The sequence below is a fragment of the Lissotriton helveticus genome, chromosome 9, assembly GCF_964261635.1.
Source record: "Lissotriton helveticus chromosome 9, aLisHel1.1, whole genome shotgun sequence".
Classification (NCBI taxonomy): Eukaryota; Metazoa; Chordata; class Amphibia; order Caudata; family Salamandridae; genus Lissotriton; species Lissotriton helveticus.
Genome location: NC_136070.1, coordinates 1,160,156,173 through 1,160,176,268, shown reverse-complemented (window position 1 = coordinate 1,160,176,268; position 20,096 = coordinate 1,160,156,173). Strand labels below are relative to the sequence as shown.

Genomic DNA, 20,096 nt, shown 5'->3' with positions numbered 1-20,096 from the left:
AGGAAACGTTAGTCATAGAACATTTCACTTTTAGTCACTAAGCTTGAATAACAGATCTACGAGGCATGCATGCACCATTCAATCGCTGCAGTAATGAAAATCAATACCATATTTCATTCAATCGATGAGTATCTTAACAGTTTGAATGGTTAATTAATACAATTAGAAATAGGTAAAATTCACAAACTATTTCCAAATCATAGTTTATTTAGAGTTAGAGGGAACCAACAAATCAGACTAAAACTTGGATGTTGTGCAACATCTTGTGATGACTTGTGGTATCATGATGATATCCCCAGGACAGACTCACTTCTGTTTTCTGCACCATCAAACAACCACATGCAGTGGTCGATTAGCAGAACAGAGAAGTGAGCGGAACCTACCACTGATTGTATAAGCAAAACCAGGGTTACAATGTGATGGACTTCTGTATAGAAGCCATGTATAGAGGTTCTATCTGTGCAATGATAACAATTAAGCTAACACTTTTCAAAATGGCTTGTTCTATTGAATGGAATTGCAGTATGCACTCCTGTTACAAGGTTAATAAATGTGTGCCTGATGGCTAGATTTACAATTTTCAAATATGATTAGATATAGAAATAGTGTTGCATATCTATCAAATAGTATTTCTGATTTATAAAGTGAATCATGTTGCAAAAAATTGGGCATATGTGTCTATACTTCAAAATGCAACCCTCATTATCAAAGTAAAGTGGTAAACAATCTGACTAAATGTTACCATACAAGGAAGCTTACGCTCCTCACGCAACACAATGTGCTACAGACTGCTTTGGTCTCGGATCCAACCAAACTGAAAGCATAGTAAAAATACCTTTCTTCCTTAGTTTTGCAGATACATTCTCCAATAATTTCTTTAATTTCAGGGTCAGACACTTTCTCAAAGCTAGCTGGCTTGACACCCTAAAAAGAAATCATTCAAACATTTAATTACAACATTTTGTTCTTACCATTAGAAACATGCACAGAATTCGAAAAATGCTAAATTATTTAATTTGCTAGCCCGCGTTTAGTCTTTACTCTTAGTTAATGATTAAGGTATATTTGATTACACATACTTCCCCTTCTAGTGGAATATCTTTTTCATATGGTGCACACAAACCAATCAATAACATATTAAATGCTTCCATGAACTGCCTACAGCATTGTCCTATCAGTTCAGATCAATTTCAGATAGCATCCTTCCATTCAAGGTCAGGTGATTCTAAGGAGAAAATGATTTTAAATTACTCCCACTATTGCCATCATAATTATGCAACAGATTAGAGGAAGAACTTCGAAAACCCTCATCACATACTAATTTAAAAACCAATGTCACAGCAACAGACTTATTTTGCTCCCACTCCCCCAAGAATAGGAAGATCCAAAGATGTTGTAAGCTAGACATAGTAGGAATCTCACCTTCCATAGAAGGCATACACTCATCTACTACATATGCACCACCATGACCCATGCCAACCACATGAATCTGAGCACTTTTGAAGAAATATTCCACATTCTGCTTAAGACCAAATATAGCCTGCTGGATCCTACAGACTACTGTCAGCAGGAGCTCTAACAAAGGAGCTCCACTCCTCAACATACCAACCTATTGCTCCGGCACTGAAAATGTATGGCTCCAAGATTAGTGCGTCTGTTCTTTATGGGGCGGAGCTGTGGGGTTACAGTAATTTATCATCACTTACGAATGCCCTAAATAAGTTTTTGAGGGGCATAACTGGACTTCCATCTTCAACGCCTTTACTGCCCCTTTATTACGATCTAGGATGCCATCGTCTCGAGGATATAGCCCGCTATAGACCAGTTGCATATTGGAGGAGACTGTGGGTTACTCCAGAGCTTTCCCAGTGTGCCCGGGCGTTCCTTGAAGTTCGAGATGCCGACAGCACCCATAAAATTCTCTGGATGAGTGAGGTTAGGGCAATGTATACTGCTATGGGCTTGGGTTCCCGGTGGAAGAACCCCACAGCTGATTCTTTTCTGCCGAGAAAGACACAAAGAACTGTATTGGACCATGGTTTTTACGAGTAGGTTTAGCAATTGTACAGGCTCTTCACTCTGTAGAGATGTTATGGAGGTTAAACATGAGGCTGCCTACGAAGGATACTGGGATTTTATCATGCTTCCAGGAGACAGGAAACGGTACCACCAATTTAGGGTGGGAACGCTTATTGTAAATCATTTTATTGCAAAATGGCATGGAGATAACAACCCAAGTTGTCCATTTTGTCTAACTCAGAGGGAAACTATTGCTAATATTCTGTTTAGTTGCCCAGAGTACAAGTTTCCCAGGCACACATGAATAAGGCCTATCTGTCTTCAGATGGGCATTTCCACCGGCTCTGAGGCCCTAAGGATATTAAAATCTGATTGTTCTGAACCAGTGGCCATTGAGGTCGCCACATTTTTACATTGGATTTGGGTAGTTCGTGCCCGTAAATTAAGCCCACAGGAAGATTGGGTTTTAGTCATAACCTATTCTGTGATACAAAATGCAATCTGATTGTACTTTTAATGTTTTTACTAGGATTGTTATTATGTATGTTTTTTTTAAACTAAATTATTGTGTAATGGATGGAATGACCAGGCAATCAAATCTCCTAGCTTATAATGCTCTATATGGAACAATGGACTATTATTATTATTATTATTATTAATTTTATTAAGCGCACAGCTACCCAAAGGTTTCCCGGCGCTGACAAACAAAGGTATGATATAGCAACAGATTACTGGTTGAATAGCCATGTCTTTAGATCCCTGCGGAACTTCAGATAGTTGGGCTCAGTCCGAAGACCGAGAGGAAGGGAGTTCCACAGGGATGGACCCAAGAAGGAAAAGGAACGACCTCCCATTCTTGCTCTCTTGATCCTTGGAATTTGAAGCTTGAATTGGGAGGATGATCTAAGAGTACGGGAAGGAGCATAAGAAAGAATGAAAGAATTAAGGTATTGTGGGGCGTTGCCTGCAATGATTCTGTGTATAAAACACAGAGCCTTAAACTTAACCCGGCTCTCAATACTGAGCCAGTGAAGGCTACGTAGAAAAGGGGAAATGGAAGACCTGTTAGGGAGTTTGCCAAGAAGGCGAGCTGCCATGTTTTGAACAGTCTGCAATTTCCGGACAATCTCCTTGCCGGCACCTAAAAAGAGAACATTCCCATAGTCCAGGCGGGAGGTGATTAGTGCCTGGACTACGGTTTTCTGGGTGTCAGGAGGGAGCATCCAGATGATGTTTTTTTAACCACTTGAGAATGACCGTACACGTGGCGCAGACTTTCACAACATGGTCCCTCATTGATAATTGGTCGTCAAAAATGATGCCCAAATTTCGAGCAATTCTGGAGGGCAAGGGAGGGGTGCCCATTTGGTCAGGCCAGTGAGAGGGCCCCCATAGATCACAATTAGTTCCAAACAGCAGAAGCTCAGTTTTCCCTCCATTCAGTTTTAATTTATTCTCAAACATCCAAGCAGAGATTTTACTAAGCCCGAGACGTAGGGAAGAAGGGAGGGATGTGTGGCTGGTGGATAATGAAAAGATTAACTGAGTATCATCAGCATACGAGTAGATGGAGAGCCCCGCTTGCTCCTCAATCGTAGCCAAAGGTCTCATGTAAAGATTGAAGAGAAGGGGGCTCAAGATGGAACCCTGCGGAACCGCGTATGCTGATGTATGGCTTTTGGATGCTGATGAGGCTGAGAAAACTTGGAACGTCCTATTGCTCAGGAAACTAGTAAGCCATTCTAAGGCACGATGGGAAATGCCAATAGATCTGAGGGTGTTAATGAGGATAGAGTGGGAAACCGTGTCAAATGCGGCACTTCAGTCCAGCAAGATAAGTGCCACGGTTTCCCCTCTATCCACCAGATGCCTAATAGTTTCCGAGACTCCCAATAGAGTAGATTCAGTGGAGAAGCCTGAACGAAAACCCGACTGAGAAGGATGTAAAATAGTATGGGCTTCGATATATTTAGTAAGTTGTTGATTAATGTGCTTCTCCAAGATTTTTGAGAAAACTGAAAGAAGGGAGATGGGACGAAAGTTAGCCAGGTTGTTCGGATCAGCATGAACTTTTTTTAGCAGTGGTACAACCATCGCATGTTTCCATGATTGGGGAACCTTAGCCTCCCTAAGTGAGGTATTAAGCAACTCCAGAATGAGATTGAGTGAAGGGGAATCAAGGGTGAACAAAATTTGAGGGGGATAGGATCTAGAGGGGAACCAGATTTAATGGTACTAATAATAATGCGTAAAGTAAGTAGAGTCAAGGGAGTCCAAGCAGCAATTCTGGATTCTGATATGCAAAAATCTGGTTCCGGGGATTGGGAATTAGACGAGGGAGGGAAAGTAGTAGAAACAGCTGGGATAATGCAGCCAAAGTCAGAGTAAATGTTTTCAATTTTTGAGATAAAGAAATCGGCTAAGGCATCACATTGCGTCTCATCTAAGCAGGGTGCCTTGGGTTGCTTAGTGACGCCCGAGAGTTCTTGAACCACCTTAAACAGAGCTTTGGGGCGGTTCTGAGCATTGAGAATAGAGAGATTCACATATTCCATTCTAGCATTTTTACAGAGGGCGTGATAGCTGGATAACGCAGCTTTATATTCTAGTTTGGCGTGGGGGTCATAATTGGAGCGCCACTTCCGCTCAAGATGTTTGCAGCCAGATTTAGCTATTTTTAGCTGGTCATTAAACCAGGGAGCTGGGGGGTGATGTAAATTAAATTTCTGTTTGCGAAGAGGGAGGCAGGAGTTAGCAGCAGTGGTAAGCCAGTTATTAATGATGTCCAACTGCTCAAGACAACTAACCTCACTAAGTGGTGTCGAGACCAAGAGGGCAGCATTAAGTTTTTTCGTATCCAAGTTTTTCCAGTTTCTAGTCAATCTAGGTGTAGCTGGAGGAGTTGGACCTGGTTCAATAATGATGGAGAACTCCACAAGAAAGTGGTCAGACCAAGGAACCGGTAGAGCTGGCTTGCACTCAACCGCCGCAAGATTGGATAGCACCGGATCAAGTAGATTGCCTGCTTTGTGAGTAGGACCGGTGTTATGCAGGCTAATGTTGAGGGCAGCTAGGTCAGCTAACAGAATAGAGCTACTGGGACAAGCTTTGTCATTAAAGTGAATGTTGAAATCTCCGTCGAGTACAAAGTTTGCCGAGTTCAGTAATAGTGGAGCTATATGTTCAGCAAGTGAAGACGCCCATGAACCAGATGGGCCCGGGGGGCGATAAATGAGGACACCAGACAGCGTGAAGTTGGCAGATAGGGATATTTTAAACAACCCAGCTTCACAGTTGGGAATGTCTAAGCCCTCCCATTTATATGAATAGAATTTTTTAAAAACGACCGCAATCCCTCCACCCTCCTTTTTTACTCTGTTCCTGGACACATAGGTATAGCTGTCTGGAAGAGATGCGGCAATGTCAGGACCCGAATGGTCATTTAGCCACGTTTCCGTCAGAAACAAAGCGTCCGGTTGAAACGAGACCAGGAGATCAAAAATATTTCTGCAGTGTTTAGGAAGAGATCTGCAGTTTAAGTTAATAAAATTCATTGTATTAGGAGGGTGTTCCTGATTGTTTTTGCAAGAAAAAGTGGAAGACGAGATGGCCAACAGGGAGGGTAGTGCTGAAAGGCTGAAGGAGCAGCCAGGGCAGGAGCTGGGGGATAATTGAGCATCCATGGGGATAGCGTGCGGGCATTGGGGAAGCTTAAGGGCCATAAGTATATCTTTAGAGTATGTTATAATAGAAGCTGAGTTCTTACTAACAAAGGATGTGGCCCCTGGCCGCGTCCAGTCGCGGATGAGCGCAGACGGGCCGGAATCTGGCGCGACTCCGGCGCACCATCGTCGCGCCCGCTGCGCTCGTCCGCTGCGTGTCGGCCAGCACATCGATTAAATAGGGAGGCGGCGGTGTGCTGACTAGACTGCTCACCCCCGCTTCCGCCGGAAGTGAAAAGGGAAAGAGAGACCTCCCTCCACCCACGAGCGCGGCTTGGGGAGGAACGGGGAGGGGGAAGAGCAAGTACAACAGTGACTGTTCTTCTAAATTTTAAAAATGCGATGTGAGTATATAAAATGTTAACATAAGCACACAATGCCTGCTACCCGTGCCTCCTGCCCTCTCGCAGCAGAACACACACAGGGGCCGCAATGTTAAATAGTTTCATTAAAAGAAGTAAAGCGCAATGCGCGGAGCACCTCAGTCGAGCCCCACACAAATTAGAATAATATGAACAGCACAGTGCGGTGCAAGCACAAGGTCGTGCCCCCCGCAGAATCCAGCTTCAATAAATGCACAGTTTTAACGTGGTACCGACACATAAATCGTGCCCCCCGCAGAAGATCTTCAAGTCAGCAATATCACAAGCACGTACCCTTGTTCGTAGAATTAGATCTTGAATGAGTGCAAATCGGTCACCAGCAGCACAATCATCTTTACAATTAGGTACTATGCATCACTATAATCTTTCTCCTCTTTCAATTCCATTTCAGAAGAAGTTACACATAGTAAACAAACCTCCAACATACAAGAGGAGCACTGCCAAGCTGAATTTATGAAGATAGCTCTCCCGTCCATTTCTGAGGCTGTTACACACATAATAAACACTTCCCTTATGTGATTCTTTTTCTGACTCCTTGAAACACACAAAAATAACATCTCCCAGCCCAGCATCCCAGTACAAGAAACCAGCAGCAGGGCTGCGGGTGCTGTTTAATTATGAGCCAATGTCAAAACTCTCCACTACAAGCAAAATAGTAGAAAGTTGAGCCACCAGCCAGCGACAAGAGTACATAGAACACGATCATCTGAGAAATGATTGACAGCCTGATTTCAGATCACCTCAGGACAGAATAAGTACTGGCCAGAATTCCTGGTTACCTTAGATAAATATCAGCAAGCGGCTCTGATCATCATTAACCTTTCTGCTGCCTATGACAGGGTCCACAGCACCACTTTTTTAACAAGCTCAAAATGTATGCCAGGGTTATCAGGGTTTGTCCTCAAATGGATTTCTTCCATTGTTTTCAACTTGAGTTAAAATGTACAGGTACCATCCTGCCCAGGGTAACCACAATAAGGCATCAGATTAACTTGTGCTGAACCTTCTAGTAGTTCATCACAAAAGCAGGCAGGCCTAACTTAGAAGCAATGTGTAAAATATGTATGTGGCACACAAACAGCAATAAAGGGAAAATAGAGCACAAGAAAATTCTAACTCTACTTTAGACAAATAGAGTACAATTGAAATAACTATTTGACACCAAAGCGACAAAAATCCAATCACTAGAACAGGAGATATGTAATTTTAAAGATTTAGTAAGTATATCTCTTAAAAGCAGCACAAAGAGCCACCTGTGGTCACCAAATCTAGACCAGATGAAAGTGACAAGTTCAGGCTGACCACAATGGAGCGTGGGTCGGATACAGAGGCCAGGCTTGCCCTGCTGAATAAGTTACCTTCTCAAAGTCAGAAGTGGAGAAAGCTGCGAGAGCTGTGAATGGTCACCGCTGCAGCGCAAAGAGCATACCAGGCGTTGCGGACGGTCGCTGTCATAGTGTGAAGATCCTGTCAGGCTTTGCAGACCGTGAAAGCTGGAGCCCCACGTTGGTGGCCACTATGGACTGTTAATGCTGTAATGCCAAGTGTATATCTCATGTAAATGACGCTGCTGTAGTGCAAAGAGTCAGGTTCACCAAAGCTTTGTGTTGGCGAGCAGAAATATCTTGGCATGAACAGGCCTGTCCTTGGTTGCGAAGTGGCAAAAACTTTTCTTCAAGGAGAATCTCAACTGATGCCACATCAAAGATCCAGGACCTAGGAGGCACCTCTTGGGAATCAGGAACTAAGGTGAACAGGGCTCAGGCATGTCCAGTTATGGGTCTAGGCAGGGTCAGTGCAGCAAGTCAGCTGAGCAGTTGCAGAGAGCCCTCTGGAGCTAGTTATGTCTCTAGCTCTGAACAGGAGGTCAGGCAGCTGATCATTGCATTCACTTGAGCCTGCCATGAAGGGTGCAGGTCCAGTCTTTCTTCTCAGACAGCAGGGCAGTCCTCTGGCAGTAAAGCAGTCCCAAAGAGCTGGTCTGAGATTTCAATATTGATACGTGGTGCCAGCTTTAAAGTGGGAAAAATTATAGACTTCCACCCCTTCCCCCCCACATCTGGTTCTGGAATGGACTTCCTCCCTGCCATGGTCCCCGAATGTCTAGAGTCACCAAAAGGGGGAGGGGGTGGGGGAAGAGTGAGTGGGTGTGTGTTGGTGTGTGTGTGTGTTGATGCAGCTGATTTGAAATGTGGTAGGTGACCGCTCCACCCCTCGCACCAGGTCAGGATGGCCCATCGTGTCAACATCAGCCTCCCTTTGTGATATTGTCTGAGTGGAATACACAAAAGGCTAACTACACCTTGTCATGTGACCCCAGGACACAGGCTGATGGCACCAAAAGGTTAGAACCATAAAATGTTGAATTTCTAAAAGGTTTTTTTTCAGAATTGTGACTTAAAAATGACTTTACCATTAAAGAGGGTTTTAAATCACAATTCCTTAGATTCCAAATGTGACATTCCTACCTGTTATCCAACAAAAGTTAGCACACAATATTAGCCTATCGGAAAGGCAAGCCTCACAGTAGTGAAACACAACATTTAGGGTTTATTTTACCAACAGGACATGTGGAACTTAAAAGTGCTTGTCCAACTATTTGAATACAATGAACCCTGCCCTATAAGCACCTTCAAGCCCTAGTATTGATTTATACACAGGTTTAGGAAGGTTTAGAGATGGCAAAAGGCTTATTTTGCCAGGTCTAAACGGCAGTTTAAAACTGCAAAGAGGCTGCAATGCTTTAAAAAGTTACTTAAGTGGGTGGCACAATAAAAGCTGCAGGCCCACTAGTAGCATTTAATGTACAGGCCCTAGATATGCGTTGTACCCCTTTTGTTAGGAACTTCTAGGTAAATTAAAATGTGCCAATTGCATGTAGGACACTTTTACCATGTTGAAAGGGGAGAGCACAAGCACTTTAGTACTGGTTCACAGAGGTAAAATGCACAGAGTACTAATGCTAATAAAAACAGAGTCAGGAAAAGAAGAGGTGCAGACAAAATATTTGTGTGGCCCTGCAGAGAGGGCCAAGTCTAACAGCTCTTGCACTGTAAAGTGCAATGTGTCCTGAAGCAGTGCTCACTCTAACCCCTATCCCTTTAGAATCCATAAGTGGGCTTTATCTCAAGTACTACACTACCATGAGGCATCTTTTCTTGCCGTTTGCAGAGGATAACCATATAAACATCTAGGTAGAGACCAACTTAATTAGCATACTAGCATTGCAGAGTTTCTCACTACTGTTTCCTCCACATGAAAGGTAGCTACCTCTGCTTGAATGGATTGAGGTCAGAATTATAATTACAGAAGGTGTGGGGTCAGAACAGCCTTATTTCAGTTGAACTCCTAACCTAAGCCATCCCAGTGTTTCCAACAAGTCGGACACTTCGGTATCTGTTTCTACTCAAACCCAAATGCCAATTAAAAATCAAAGCAGCGGTCTGAATAAATCTACTCAAACAACCTAGAACGTTTAAACTGACTGCCACAGTTTACATGTGCTCTGGTAATGGCATGTTTGATGCATTGCATGCGGCTCACACTGACCTCTGTCCCTGCGCTTTGGTACCCCATGAGTAACAAAGTAGCACTATACAAATCTACTGATTGATTGAAAAGAAAATACCACCAAATGGGGAAGAGTGAAAAATCAGGCCTGAGACATGTTTGCAGGGCTAGTTAAGATGGTGGCACATTCATTTCTGCAAGCCCACTCGTAGCATTTAAATCGCAGGCCCTAGCAACATGTAGTGCACTTTACTAGAGATGTAGAAGTAAATTGAATATACCAATTGGGTATGAGCCAATGTTACCATGTTTTAGGGGAGGAGCACTTGCACTTAGCACTGGTTAGCAGTGGTAAAGTGCTCAGAGTCCTAAGGCCAACCAAAATGAATTCGGCAAAAGGTAGGAGAAAGATGGCAAAGGTTTTGGGTGTCACAGCAGAAAGGGTAATTTATCAACAATGGTTCTAAGAAGACTTATGGAAAGCAAGAGAATTTGTACACCACCTTGGAAGGTTATGACTTAGAGAATACTCAAACTGCAAAACAAAACTGGCTAGACTTGAAATATGATTTTAGTATCCATAGTAACTGCTAAAGACTGATTTCCTAGTAGGATTTTTGTGGGCGCCTAATGCCATGATGGTAATTTCTGGGGTTATTTGTTAGAGTATTAGAACTTCTATAATATTCCTAGAAGTTCTGTAATAAAATAGTCTAAAGCCAGCTGCATCAACTTTGCAGAGTTCTTGGACTCGATTTGTAAAAATGCATCATTCAGTACAGGAAACTCAATTACCAACTCTAATCCTTCTTCCAGAGATGACAACATTTTCGATTTTATCTGATATGGACTGGATTTATTTGGTTAAAAAGGTGAAACGTTTCTGGTTCCAGAGCACACCGACTGCCACCCAAAAAATTTAAAGAGGTCATGTTCTCAAATCCACATAAAATTGATGCCTCACCATCACAGAGTATTGTACCAGACAGCATAAAATCAGCTCTGATCATACTTAAAAAACAGTTTTAAAAAACTACTGTGGATATATCCAGATTAGAGAATTGTAGACCAGTGTCTCAATTGCTGTTCTTGGCGAAACGTAATGTGTGCTCTTTTGTAATCAACTTTCTGCCCATGTCCAAACAGATACCATGTTACATCCATTGCAAGCTGTTTTCAGACATGGCTGCAGTGCCAAGATGGTGGTAACATCCTATGGCATTGCGATAAAGGTGTTCCAGCAGTGCTGGTGCTACTGGACTTATCAACTGTTTTTTATACTGGTATTGTCCTATATTACCGAAACAGCTTGGAGAGGTGGGAATACAACACATGGCGCTAAGTTGGCTACATAGTTTCCCGCCGGGACACTGAGTATCTGTGCGCGTTATGAATGTTATAGATGTTCAATAACGTAACATGAGTAGAAACCTTTAGGTCCAAATAGTGTTGTGTGTGTCTGACGCTGAAGTAATCACGTGTGTGGTACCAAACAGTTCAGTCTGGTCACTTCTGTTTTTCAACATGTACACCCCCCGCCCCCCATTGACATACATAATAAAATCATTTAAACTGGAATGTTACGTGTATGTTGATGTTAAATCACATCTAAATTAGATGAAATGCACAGTGCTAATGATTTATTTTGATACCTCAATCTGATCGAAAACGGATGAGATGCAAACAGCTGAAGGTTAATAGAGGCGGTAATGCTAATACCCATTAATTTGAACACCCTTCCCCCAATTTTGTACTGCCGGTCTCTGTGAGAAATCAGAAGGTGTGCAAATCATGGATGTAAAATGTTATGTGCAGCTAGATAGGAGGGATCATATTAAAACTGATTAAAATGTGCTTTTTGAGGTGAACAAGATGAGAAACATTCTGTTCTTTACAAAAACAGATTGTCAAGGCCTTTTTTTATTTTTAGATCTGCCAGAGAAAGTCATTAGGAAGCTGCAGTTGGGCTTAAACTGTGCTGCCATACTAATGTGCAATCTTTGGCACTTTAACTCAGTAACACCTGCTCTCTGTGACCTTCACTGGCTACCTGTAAAGCAATGAGTCATTTTTAAATCACTATGGGGTTGATTATGAGTTTGACGGATGGTACTCAGTCTGTTACCACTGCTATCATGATGGACTGCAGTTTCAATGGACTGCAGTCTGTCAAATTTAGTGATGCCCGCTGGCCCAGGACTGGAGTCATCTCTGAACATTCAAAGGAATACAGCCACAGCATTCCTTTAAATGTTCGAAAGTTTGATAGAAGATTGCCACTTGTTTTGACAGCCGTCCACCAAGCTTAATATTTTTTGTTTTTCAGAAAAACTCCCAAAGCAGGAGCTTGTTTCCGAAAAACAAAAACGAATGATCCCCATGCCAGGGAGTTTTCTCCATAGGATTGCGGTGTGGGGTGGAGGAGGGGTAATTTTCTTTATCCTGGCGGTGATGGTCAGAAAAAAAGACATTGTACCATCAACCCTATATATATGGCAGGGGTGTAATTTCAGTTTTCCGACAGCCCCTAATCCACGTGGATTCTATTGGTGGAAGTATTCAGATGATGGACCCAACAGGAGCTTCGTTGATAGAATACTAAATGTATGCCCATGAGGCATGCGGACCAAGGATTTGGCAAAGGCCATGTTTGTTTTGCAAAGCAGTACCCATAAATCTCCTCTGGTCAGAATATTTGTGTAATATGTGCCGGCACAGAATTTTAAGATCTAAATTCACCTATCTGGTGATTTTACCACGATTCTGATGCAGAACACGGAGGGGCTATGCTCAGGGCCAGTGTTAGGGGGGTGCGACTGGTGCAGCCGCACTAGGCACTGTCCTGTGAAGTGGGTGGCACGACCTCAGCGGGGCGCGGTGTTCAGTAAGAATTAGCTATTTACAAATTTCTGCAGTAGAGTTCCTTGTGCATTCAGCTTTCAGGTAGCAATAAAACATCAAGATAACTTGTGATTAAATGTTTCTGCTAAAGAGAGAAATCCAAGTTTTGTCTAGTGTCAGTTTTGACGCGCCATAAACTAGCGCAAAGTGTTAATATGCCTGCTGCAAAGAGCGTGTTATGCCAAGATCAAAGATCTTTATGTTAGGTGGATAGCTGAGTGGATTCCTGCTTTTGTCACAGAGATCCTTTTGTTACCACAGTTCATAAGATACATCCATAATACAGGACAGTGACTGTAGCGAACTGTCAAAGAGCTGCCTGCAAACTGAATAAAATAGGTTAGGATGTCATGTGTTTTCCCCCAGGTTTTCATGATCTATTGGTACTGTTGCTGAAAAGGGTTTGTTTGGGTAGATATACATTGTTATCAGTATAGCCTGTCGCGTGCTTTACAACAAATGCAATGTATGTGAGAGAGGGGTTATGGAGAGAGATGAGAGGCACTTTTGCCCGGAAGTAGTGAAGGAATTGGGGAGGAGGTAATCTGTGGGGGCGCCAAAAATGGTCACATTGGGTGCCACCAGCGCTAAAGCCTGCCTCAGTGGTGGACGAGAAATGCTGGTACTCTTTGCCCTTTGTACTCTGACATAATCCCTCATTACTTTCATTTGAAAAATCCCTGAAAAAGTAGTTTTAAAAGGAATGTACAGGAGCACCAAGGTACCTTCAGGTGGACATTGCACTGTATAAAGCCATCCAATATATGAAAATCAACTAATCGCCCATAAAATATTTATTACACAAAGTACAGGATAAAAAGCTAGGCCTTTCAATTAGTACACAATGATATAATTAATCAACATTTTTAAGTTAAAAAAAGATAATTCAGATTATACACACAAAGTAAATAGGATTCGGTATACAATACAAAGGCCACGCTCACCCCTCTACTGAAAACCCAGTGAGAGGTATCTCAGGGTTCAAGTCGTGAAGACGGCTGCAATGCCAGAAACCGGTCCTGGGAAGCTTGTTTCCGGTCCAGGGAAGGCATGGCTTGGCAGTTTGGGCTGGACTGTTCCCATGAGGCACAGGGTCAGACTGATTTGCATATGGCCATGTCTGAACTGGGGTGGCAGAGTGGGCTAAAGAATGGTGATGGATTAAACCCAGATCAGTTGACTGGGGGTGAGTGCTTGTATTGTCAACGCTCCGTCCATCATTTCCTTTGGTTTTGCTCAAGTCGTAAAAGCCCAACAATCACAAACCAAACCGGACAATAAGACAGAAAACGTAACCCCGAATCTCAGTCTGCCCGAGGTATCAGACGTGCAGATAATATACAAAGTACAGGATAAAAACCTAGACCTTTCACAGGATTCGTTATTATTATACCAGTCTGACCGAGGGATCCGACATGCAGATACTAAAAAGCTACCAGATTAGTATGAAGTCTCAAGAATCTGAACGCTGTTAAAATCGATGTTTTTTCATTAGTAGCGGATAGGATTGGCAAAGTCGTAGGAAAAGTGACTGTTTCTCACCAGTCGTATGGCAATAATAATAGCAAGACATGGAAATATTTTGCTGCAAGAACAATTTTTGAGTGAGGGTGGCTAAAGGTAAGCTATGAAGACTAAACTAAGTACAATCATTTAGCAAATTGTTACTCAATATAGTCCACTGCTCAAATTCATTTCACATTTTCCTATACTAATTCACCACTAATCCTTTTTGGGGCTCTGGAGTAATATGCTACTCATTGAAAAGCGCTTTGATACCTTGTCAGGGTTAGTGAGCGCTATATAAATGCAATTACAATGTATTAAATTGGTGGACGTTTAAGTCTCAAAAAGGCCTAAATAGGGCCACCTTGAAGGGCTTTAACTGCCCTTCTATAATCAATATTTTTGCAGTTGCTATCCTTCTTGATAACAGCAATACTGTGGGAAATGTTTATTTGGCTATACCAATATTGGCATAGCCCCAATATTTCCATGGTCGAACATATAAAACAAAGCCACTCGGATTCTAGTTGTTCCCCTTAAGAATGACCTTTAAAAGGTGGCTTTGAAAGGAGTCTCTAGACCGTAAGCGAGCTCAGGGTAATAAAGGTGCAATTGGTAATGGAACATGCACTTCCTTAGATTGTTTGGAGAGCGCGGTGTGAGGAAGAAGTAGTTCCATATTCTTGGACCTCCACCACAGAAGATGCTGTTCGTAGCAGTTTGGAGTCTGCAATCAAAGTACACCAGTATTGGGGAGAGAGAATTGTCCACCTGAGATGATGAATTTCCCAGCCATGTACTGTGGAGGGTGGGAGCGAAGGATTATATGGGCACGAGAGGCAGTTTTCTAGATGCATTTGGCTTCAATAGAGAACCACTGTAATGACTGGAGTAATGTCAAAGCTTTTTGTACCATAAACAAAGTGGGCAGCAGCTCTAAGCAAAGCTTTGATGAGGCCCAGCTGGGACTTCAGAGGGGTCCGGAGTAGAGTGCGACAGTGATCCAGTCTGGAGCGGTCACCAGCAGCCTTCAACAGGGAGTTGACGACATGTTCCAAAATCCTGAAACGGAAATGGGTTTTATTTTTCACTAAGTGGTCAAATCTTTAACAAAGGAGGCAATGTGCAACCATGTGCTTATATTCTACTAATCCTTCCCTTAAGTATTCAACAATGTGGATACAGTAAGCGTGTGAACAGAGAACCATTATAGAGTCCACGTCACCTGTACCAAAAGAATCATCAACTGCAATGTAACTCAGTCCTATCCATGTACCCAGACATTTGTAAGGCATGGGCACAGTGAGCAATTGTCCAGGGCCCCTACCTTCCAAGGGCCCCCCTAGGAAACTGAACCATTTCTTTATTAGACCTCTTTCTAGTCTGATTCTCTAATTAAACCTCTCACCCTCTCTGCATCCATTAGTTTCTGACTGTTTCTCTACCCAAGGCCATCTTAAGGATTTTTGGGGTCCTGGCAATATATTTCTATTGTGTTTTGAGACTCTGATTAAGTGTAAAATATAATTTAGTATTGTTTGGCATCATACAGGGTTTAATTAGCGGTAAATGGATGATAACATTGAATTTTGTTCTGTTTAGAGCCCCCCAAAATATGCCTTAGCCGCGACCCCCAAAATACTTAAAATGGCGTGTAACACCAATACTGATAGAAAACTAGCGAGAAAGAAGCTTTAATCACACTGTTCAAGCACCTCGAAAGAAGGCAGTCCAGCCAGGCAAATTACATTTAAAAAAATGTGCCCTGTGGGGTGCACGCCAGAACACCTTGATCAGCAAATGTAGCTTTTATTCTAATTCTACAAGGCATCCAGTGCACGAAAAAAAGGATAATAATACAGATAGGAATGTTATTACCGTTGTATTTTTTGTTTTAAACCGTGTGTACAAAAAACAAACCATCTGTAAAAAACCTCTCACAACAGGAGCCTCTTGCAGACTTTTATTTGCTGTCTGCCCATGTGTTCAGATACTAAGTCGGGGCAAACTGACCTTGGTTCTCGGAGCCAGTGGAAAAATGTTGCTGCGTCATCTATTGATTTTTTCTTGTAAAGGACAATAATCATTATGGCTCCGCCGAGACCAAAACAGGAGATCACCAACTAAACTAACAATCTGAGGATGCCTTAATGCTTAATATCCCACACGCTTGTGGTATCTTACCATCACCCGCCCAAATTTTCAAGCACATAAAAGGGCTTGAAAGAAAAACATTTCTGATGCGGTCTTAAAAGCACTTGTGCCGAGTCCATTAGTTCAGACTGGGCTGTGACGCAGCAGACGCGTGCAAGGACAGAAAAGCCTATTATTAGCAATAAGTCATTGAAACCTCTGAAAGATAGAATTTCAACGTGTACATTATTATTATCCGTATGGCAGTATTATAAATATTTCATAAACGCCAACACTGCGGCTAGCAGCCGAGAGGCGGGTGCGGAGCGACGCTAATCGAATGAAGGACGTCACAGAAATGTATTCATTCCTCTGCAGTGACCCACAACCCCGGCTAAAAATACCACAGGAAACAAACATTCTCGAACGAAGGTTGCTAAAGTATCACAAAAGCATTTCACAGCAGAGAGAATCAAACATCTGAACAAAACTCTGTCTAATTCAATGCAGAAGCAAACTCAAAACCTCGCTCTCTCTTCAGCCCAAACTCACTGCTCTGCCCTGGCCTCTAACTACTGCCCTCTGTTGTCTCACCTTCTGCCTAATTCTTACATCTTCAACTGGGGTTCAATGTCGCTGAAGTCTTACCCCCTCACCCTTTCAATGCAACAGTAATAGATATGGAAGCTTGACATCAGCAGTGTGGGCCGTCTAGTGTTGCACTAGTGTATTATTCTTGTGATAGATACTATTATGCTTAACTTTTAGTAACCCACTGCTTGGGAGCCACACTCAATTTAAACATTAGTGCAACAATTGAAAAAGGAGTGGGATACGTAACATGAGTATCACTCAATTATAGCACTGGAAAAGTTCCATGTATTACAATATCCAATAGAGTCAGTTCAATTGAATTCAGTTCTTCAGGAGTCTTGCAATTGTGTTCAAATCCAATTTCATTGGTACTTTTTTCCAGACAAAGGTCAATCAGTCCAACCAACGCATTTCGTCCCTTAGATATTAATCAGGGTTCAACAATCCATTTGTCTATTATCCCAACGTGATACAAGATGTTCTCCCATTTCCAAAGTCTTCATAGAGAAAAAGTCTACAATCCAGGAGGTGTAGACCCCCTAGTCCATCTTCATAGCCCGGAACATGGCATTCAAAATGCGGGAAATTAGCCTACTAGTAATAGACATGGCCTATTCTGTGAGCCAACGTATGGTTATCCAGTGCATGCATGTCAGGGCGAGGCATGATAAGTAACCTGGTCAGCAGACTACCATGACAAACACATGGCATATCAGACCTAGCGCCGAGAAGCAATTTCATTCTGGAGCACACGCTCTACAAAGAAATATTCTAAGCATAGACAGAGCGGATCAGAATACAAATGTTATTTGTCCTATGGGCCAAAGATGTGGTCTCTGCACATATAAACAGTGCCAACTATCCCATACCTGACATCAGAGAGCAGTGCATCAAAGAGAATGAATACAGATGTTCACAACAGATTTAAGAGCCTTGTGAATGCTCACAGTGTTTACTCGCATTGTTGTGGCGGTGTCCTCCAGAATGAGCAACCTCATAAAAAACATGAGGCACCTCCTGCGTGAGCTTTCTCATTCTTGGATCTACTGGTGCCTTCACAGCAAAGAGCTCCTGCAAGATTGCAAACCATTTGTTCTTCAGGAAGTCAGGGGGACTAGTGTCAATGCTTTGGATTTTAACCTGGCCTATCATGGATGCTGGTGCAATCTTCCAAAACTGGTGTCAATAAGTCTTTCTTGAGGGCTTTACTACAGTCTGATGCTGAATTTCGGAGAGCCTGATGCTTCTGAATGATCATCTTATTGGAGCCACAGTAGTCAAAACCTAATCCTAAACTCACAAGTACAAACATTAAACATAAGCCTCTACCAAAACACAAAAAAACAAAGATTTATACAATCTTTAAAGAGAACAGGCCATTGATGAATGGTATTTAGGCAAATTGTACAAAGGTCTCCTGTGTAGCAACTATAGTCTTTTCCTTCTTTGAGTACTAAGGGGGTGGGGTGAGGGATGGAGGTTTTGTTGGAGGGACTGTGTTAATGACACTGTATATGCCATACACAGAGTGCTGCAATGCTCTTTTTGCTGCTATATCGGATATGAAAACGTGAATAAACGGATTTGAATCATAAAAAGAACCGATTCTGGCAACTGTTCCCGGTTATCTAAAATGGTGGCCACAACTTCGAGTGGTTGCAGGAACGAGAATGTATGTGGGTGTGTGAGTATTTGTGCGGGTCTGTGAGTGCATGAGTGTCTGAGCTGGTCTGTAAGTGGATGCATGAGTTTGTCAGTGGGTGTATGAGTGGAGTGACTGATTGCATGTGTGAGCATCTGAGTGGGTGGACCTGTATGTGGGCGCATGAGTGTGTGTATGGGTCTGTGAATCGATATGTGGCTGGGTGCAGGGGAAGGTGGGTGGGTGGGCGAGTGGCTGTGTGATAGGGTGTGTTAGTATTTGAGTGGGTCTGTGGGTGTGTGTTTGAGCTGATCTCTAAGTGGCTGCATGAGTGTGGGTGGGTCCGTCAGAGGGAGTGTGAGTGGGCCAGTCAGTGGGTGTGTGAGTGGGCCAGTCAGTCAGTGAGTGTGTGTGTGTGGGCCAGTCAGTCAGTGAGTGTGTGTGTGTGTGTGTGTGTCTGTGGGTGTGTGAGTGGGCCAGTCAGTGGGTGTGTGAGTGGGCCAGTCAGTGGGTGTGTGAGTGGGCCAGTCAGTCAGTGGGTGTGAGAGTGGGCCAGTCAGTCAGTGGGTGTGAGAGTGGGCCAGTCAGTCAGTGGGTGTGAGAGTGGGCCAGTCAGTCAGTGGGTGTGAGAGTGGGCCAGTCAGTCAGTGGGTGTGAGAGTGGGCCAGTCAGTCAGTGGGTGTGAGAGTGGGCCAGTCAGTCAGTGGGTGTGAGAGTGGGCCAGTCAGTCAGTGGGTGTGAGAGTGGGCCAGTCAGTCAGTGGGTGTGAGAGTGGGCCAGTCAGTCAGTGGGTGTGAGAGTGGGCCAGTCAGTCAGTGGGTGTGAGAGTGGGCCAGTCAGTCAGTGGGTGTGAGAGTGGGCCAGTCAGTCAGTGGGTGTGAGAGTGGGCCAGTCAGTCAGTGGGTGTGAGATTGGGCCAGTCAGTCAGTGGGTGTGAGAGTGGGCCAGTCAGTCAGTGGGTGTGAGAGTGGGCCAGTCAGTCAGTGGGTGTGAGAGTGGGCCAGTCAGTCAGTGGGTGTGAGAGTGGGCCAGTCAGTCAGTGGGTGTGAGAGTGGGCCAGTCAGTGGGTGTGAGAGTGGGCCAGTCAGTGGGTGTGAGAGTGGGCCAGTCAGTCAGTGGGTGTGAGAGTGGGCCAGTCAGTCAGTGGGTGTGAGAGTGGGCCAGTCAGTCAGTGGGTGTGAGAGTGGGCCAGTCAGTCAGTGGGTGTGAGAGTGGGCCAGTCAGTCAGTGGGTGTGAGAGTGGGCCAGTCAGTGGGTGTGAGAGTGGGCCAGTCAGTGGGTGTGAGAGTGGGCCAGTCAGTGGGTGGGAAAGTGGGCCTGTCAGTGGGTGGGAAAGTTGGCCTGTGTGGGCCTATGAGTGGGTGTGTGAGTGAGTGGATCTGTGAATGGGTGCATGAGTGTGTGAGTGGGAATGAGAGCAGGTATGAGAGTGGGTATGAGTGGGTCTGCAAGTGGGTGTGTCAGTGTGTGGCTCTGTGTCTGTGCGGGTCTGTGACAGGGTGTGAGAGTAGGTGTGTAGGTCTGTATGTGGGTGTCAGTGGCTGTGACTAGGTGTACGACTGAGTGGGTCAATGAGTGGATTTAATTCTTTTTTATTTATGACCGAAGCCGTGGATCTGCCGCAATTTTACACTAGGGCTGCATGGAGGCTCAAGGTGGATCTGATAATTCTGCAAATGGGAAAAC

At 43.7% G+C, this 20,096-nt stretch overlaps 1 protein-coding gene across 1 annotated transcript in view; it reads right to left on the bottom strand.

The window, feature by feature from the left end:
- WNK2 (WNK lysine deficient protein kinase 2) overlaps positions 1-20,096 on the bottom strand; it is a 581,173-nt gene that overhangs the window by 342,538 nt on the left and 218,539 nt on the right. The window contains exon 6 of the mRNA XM_078661612.1: positions 836-924. Coding sequence (XP_078517738.1) covers positions 836-924 — 89 coding nt within the window. The remainder of the gene's footprint in view (positions 1-835; positions 925-20,096) is intronic.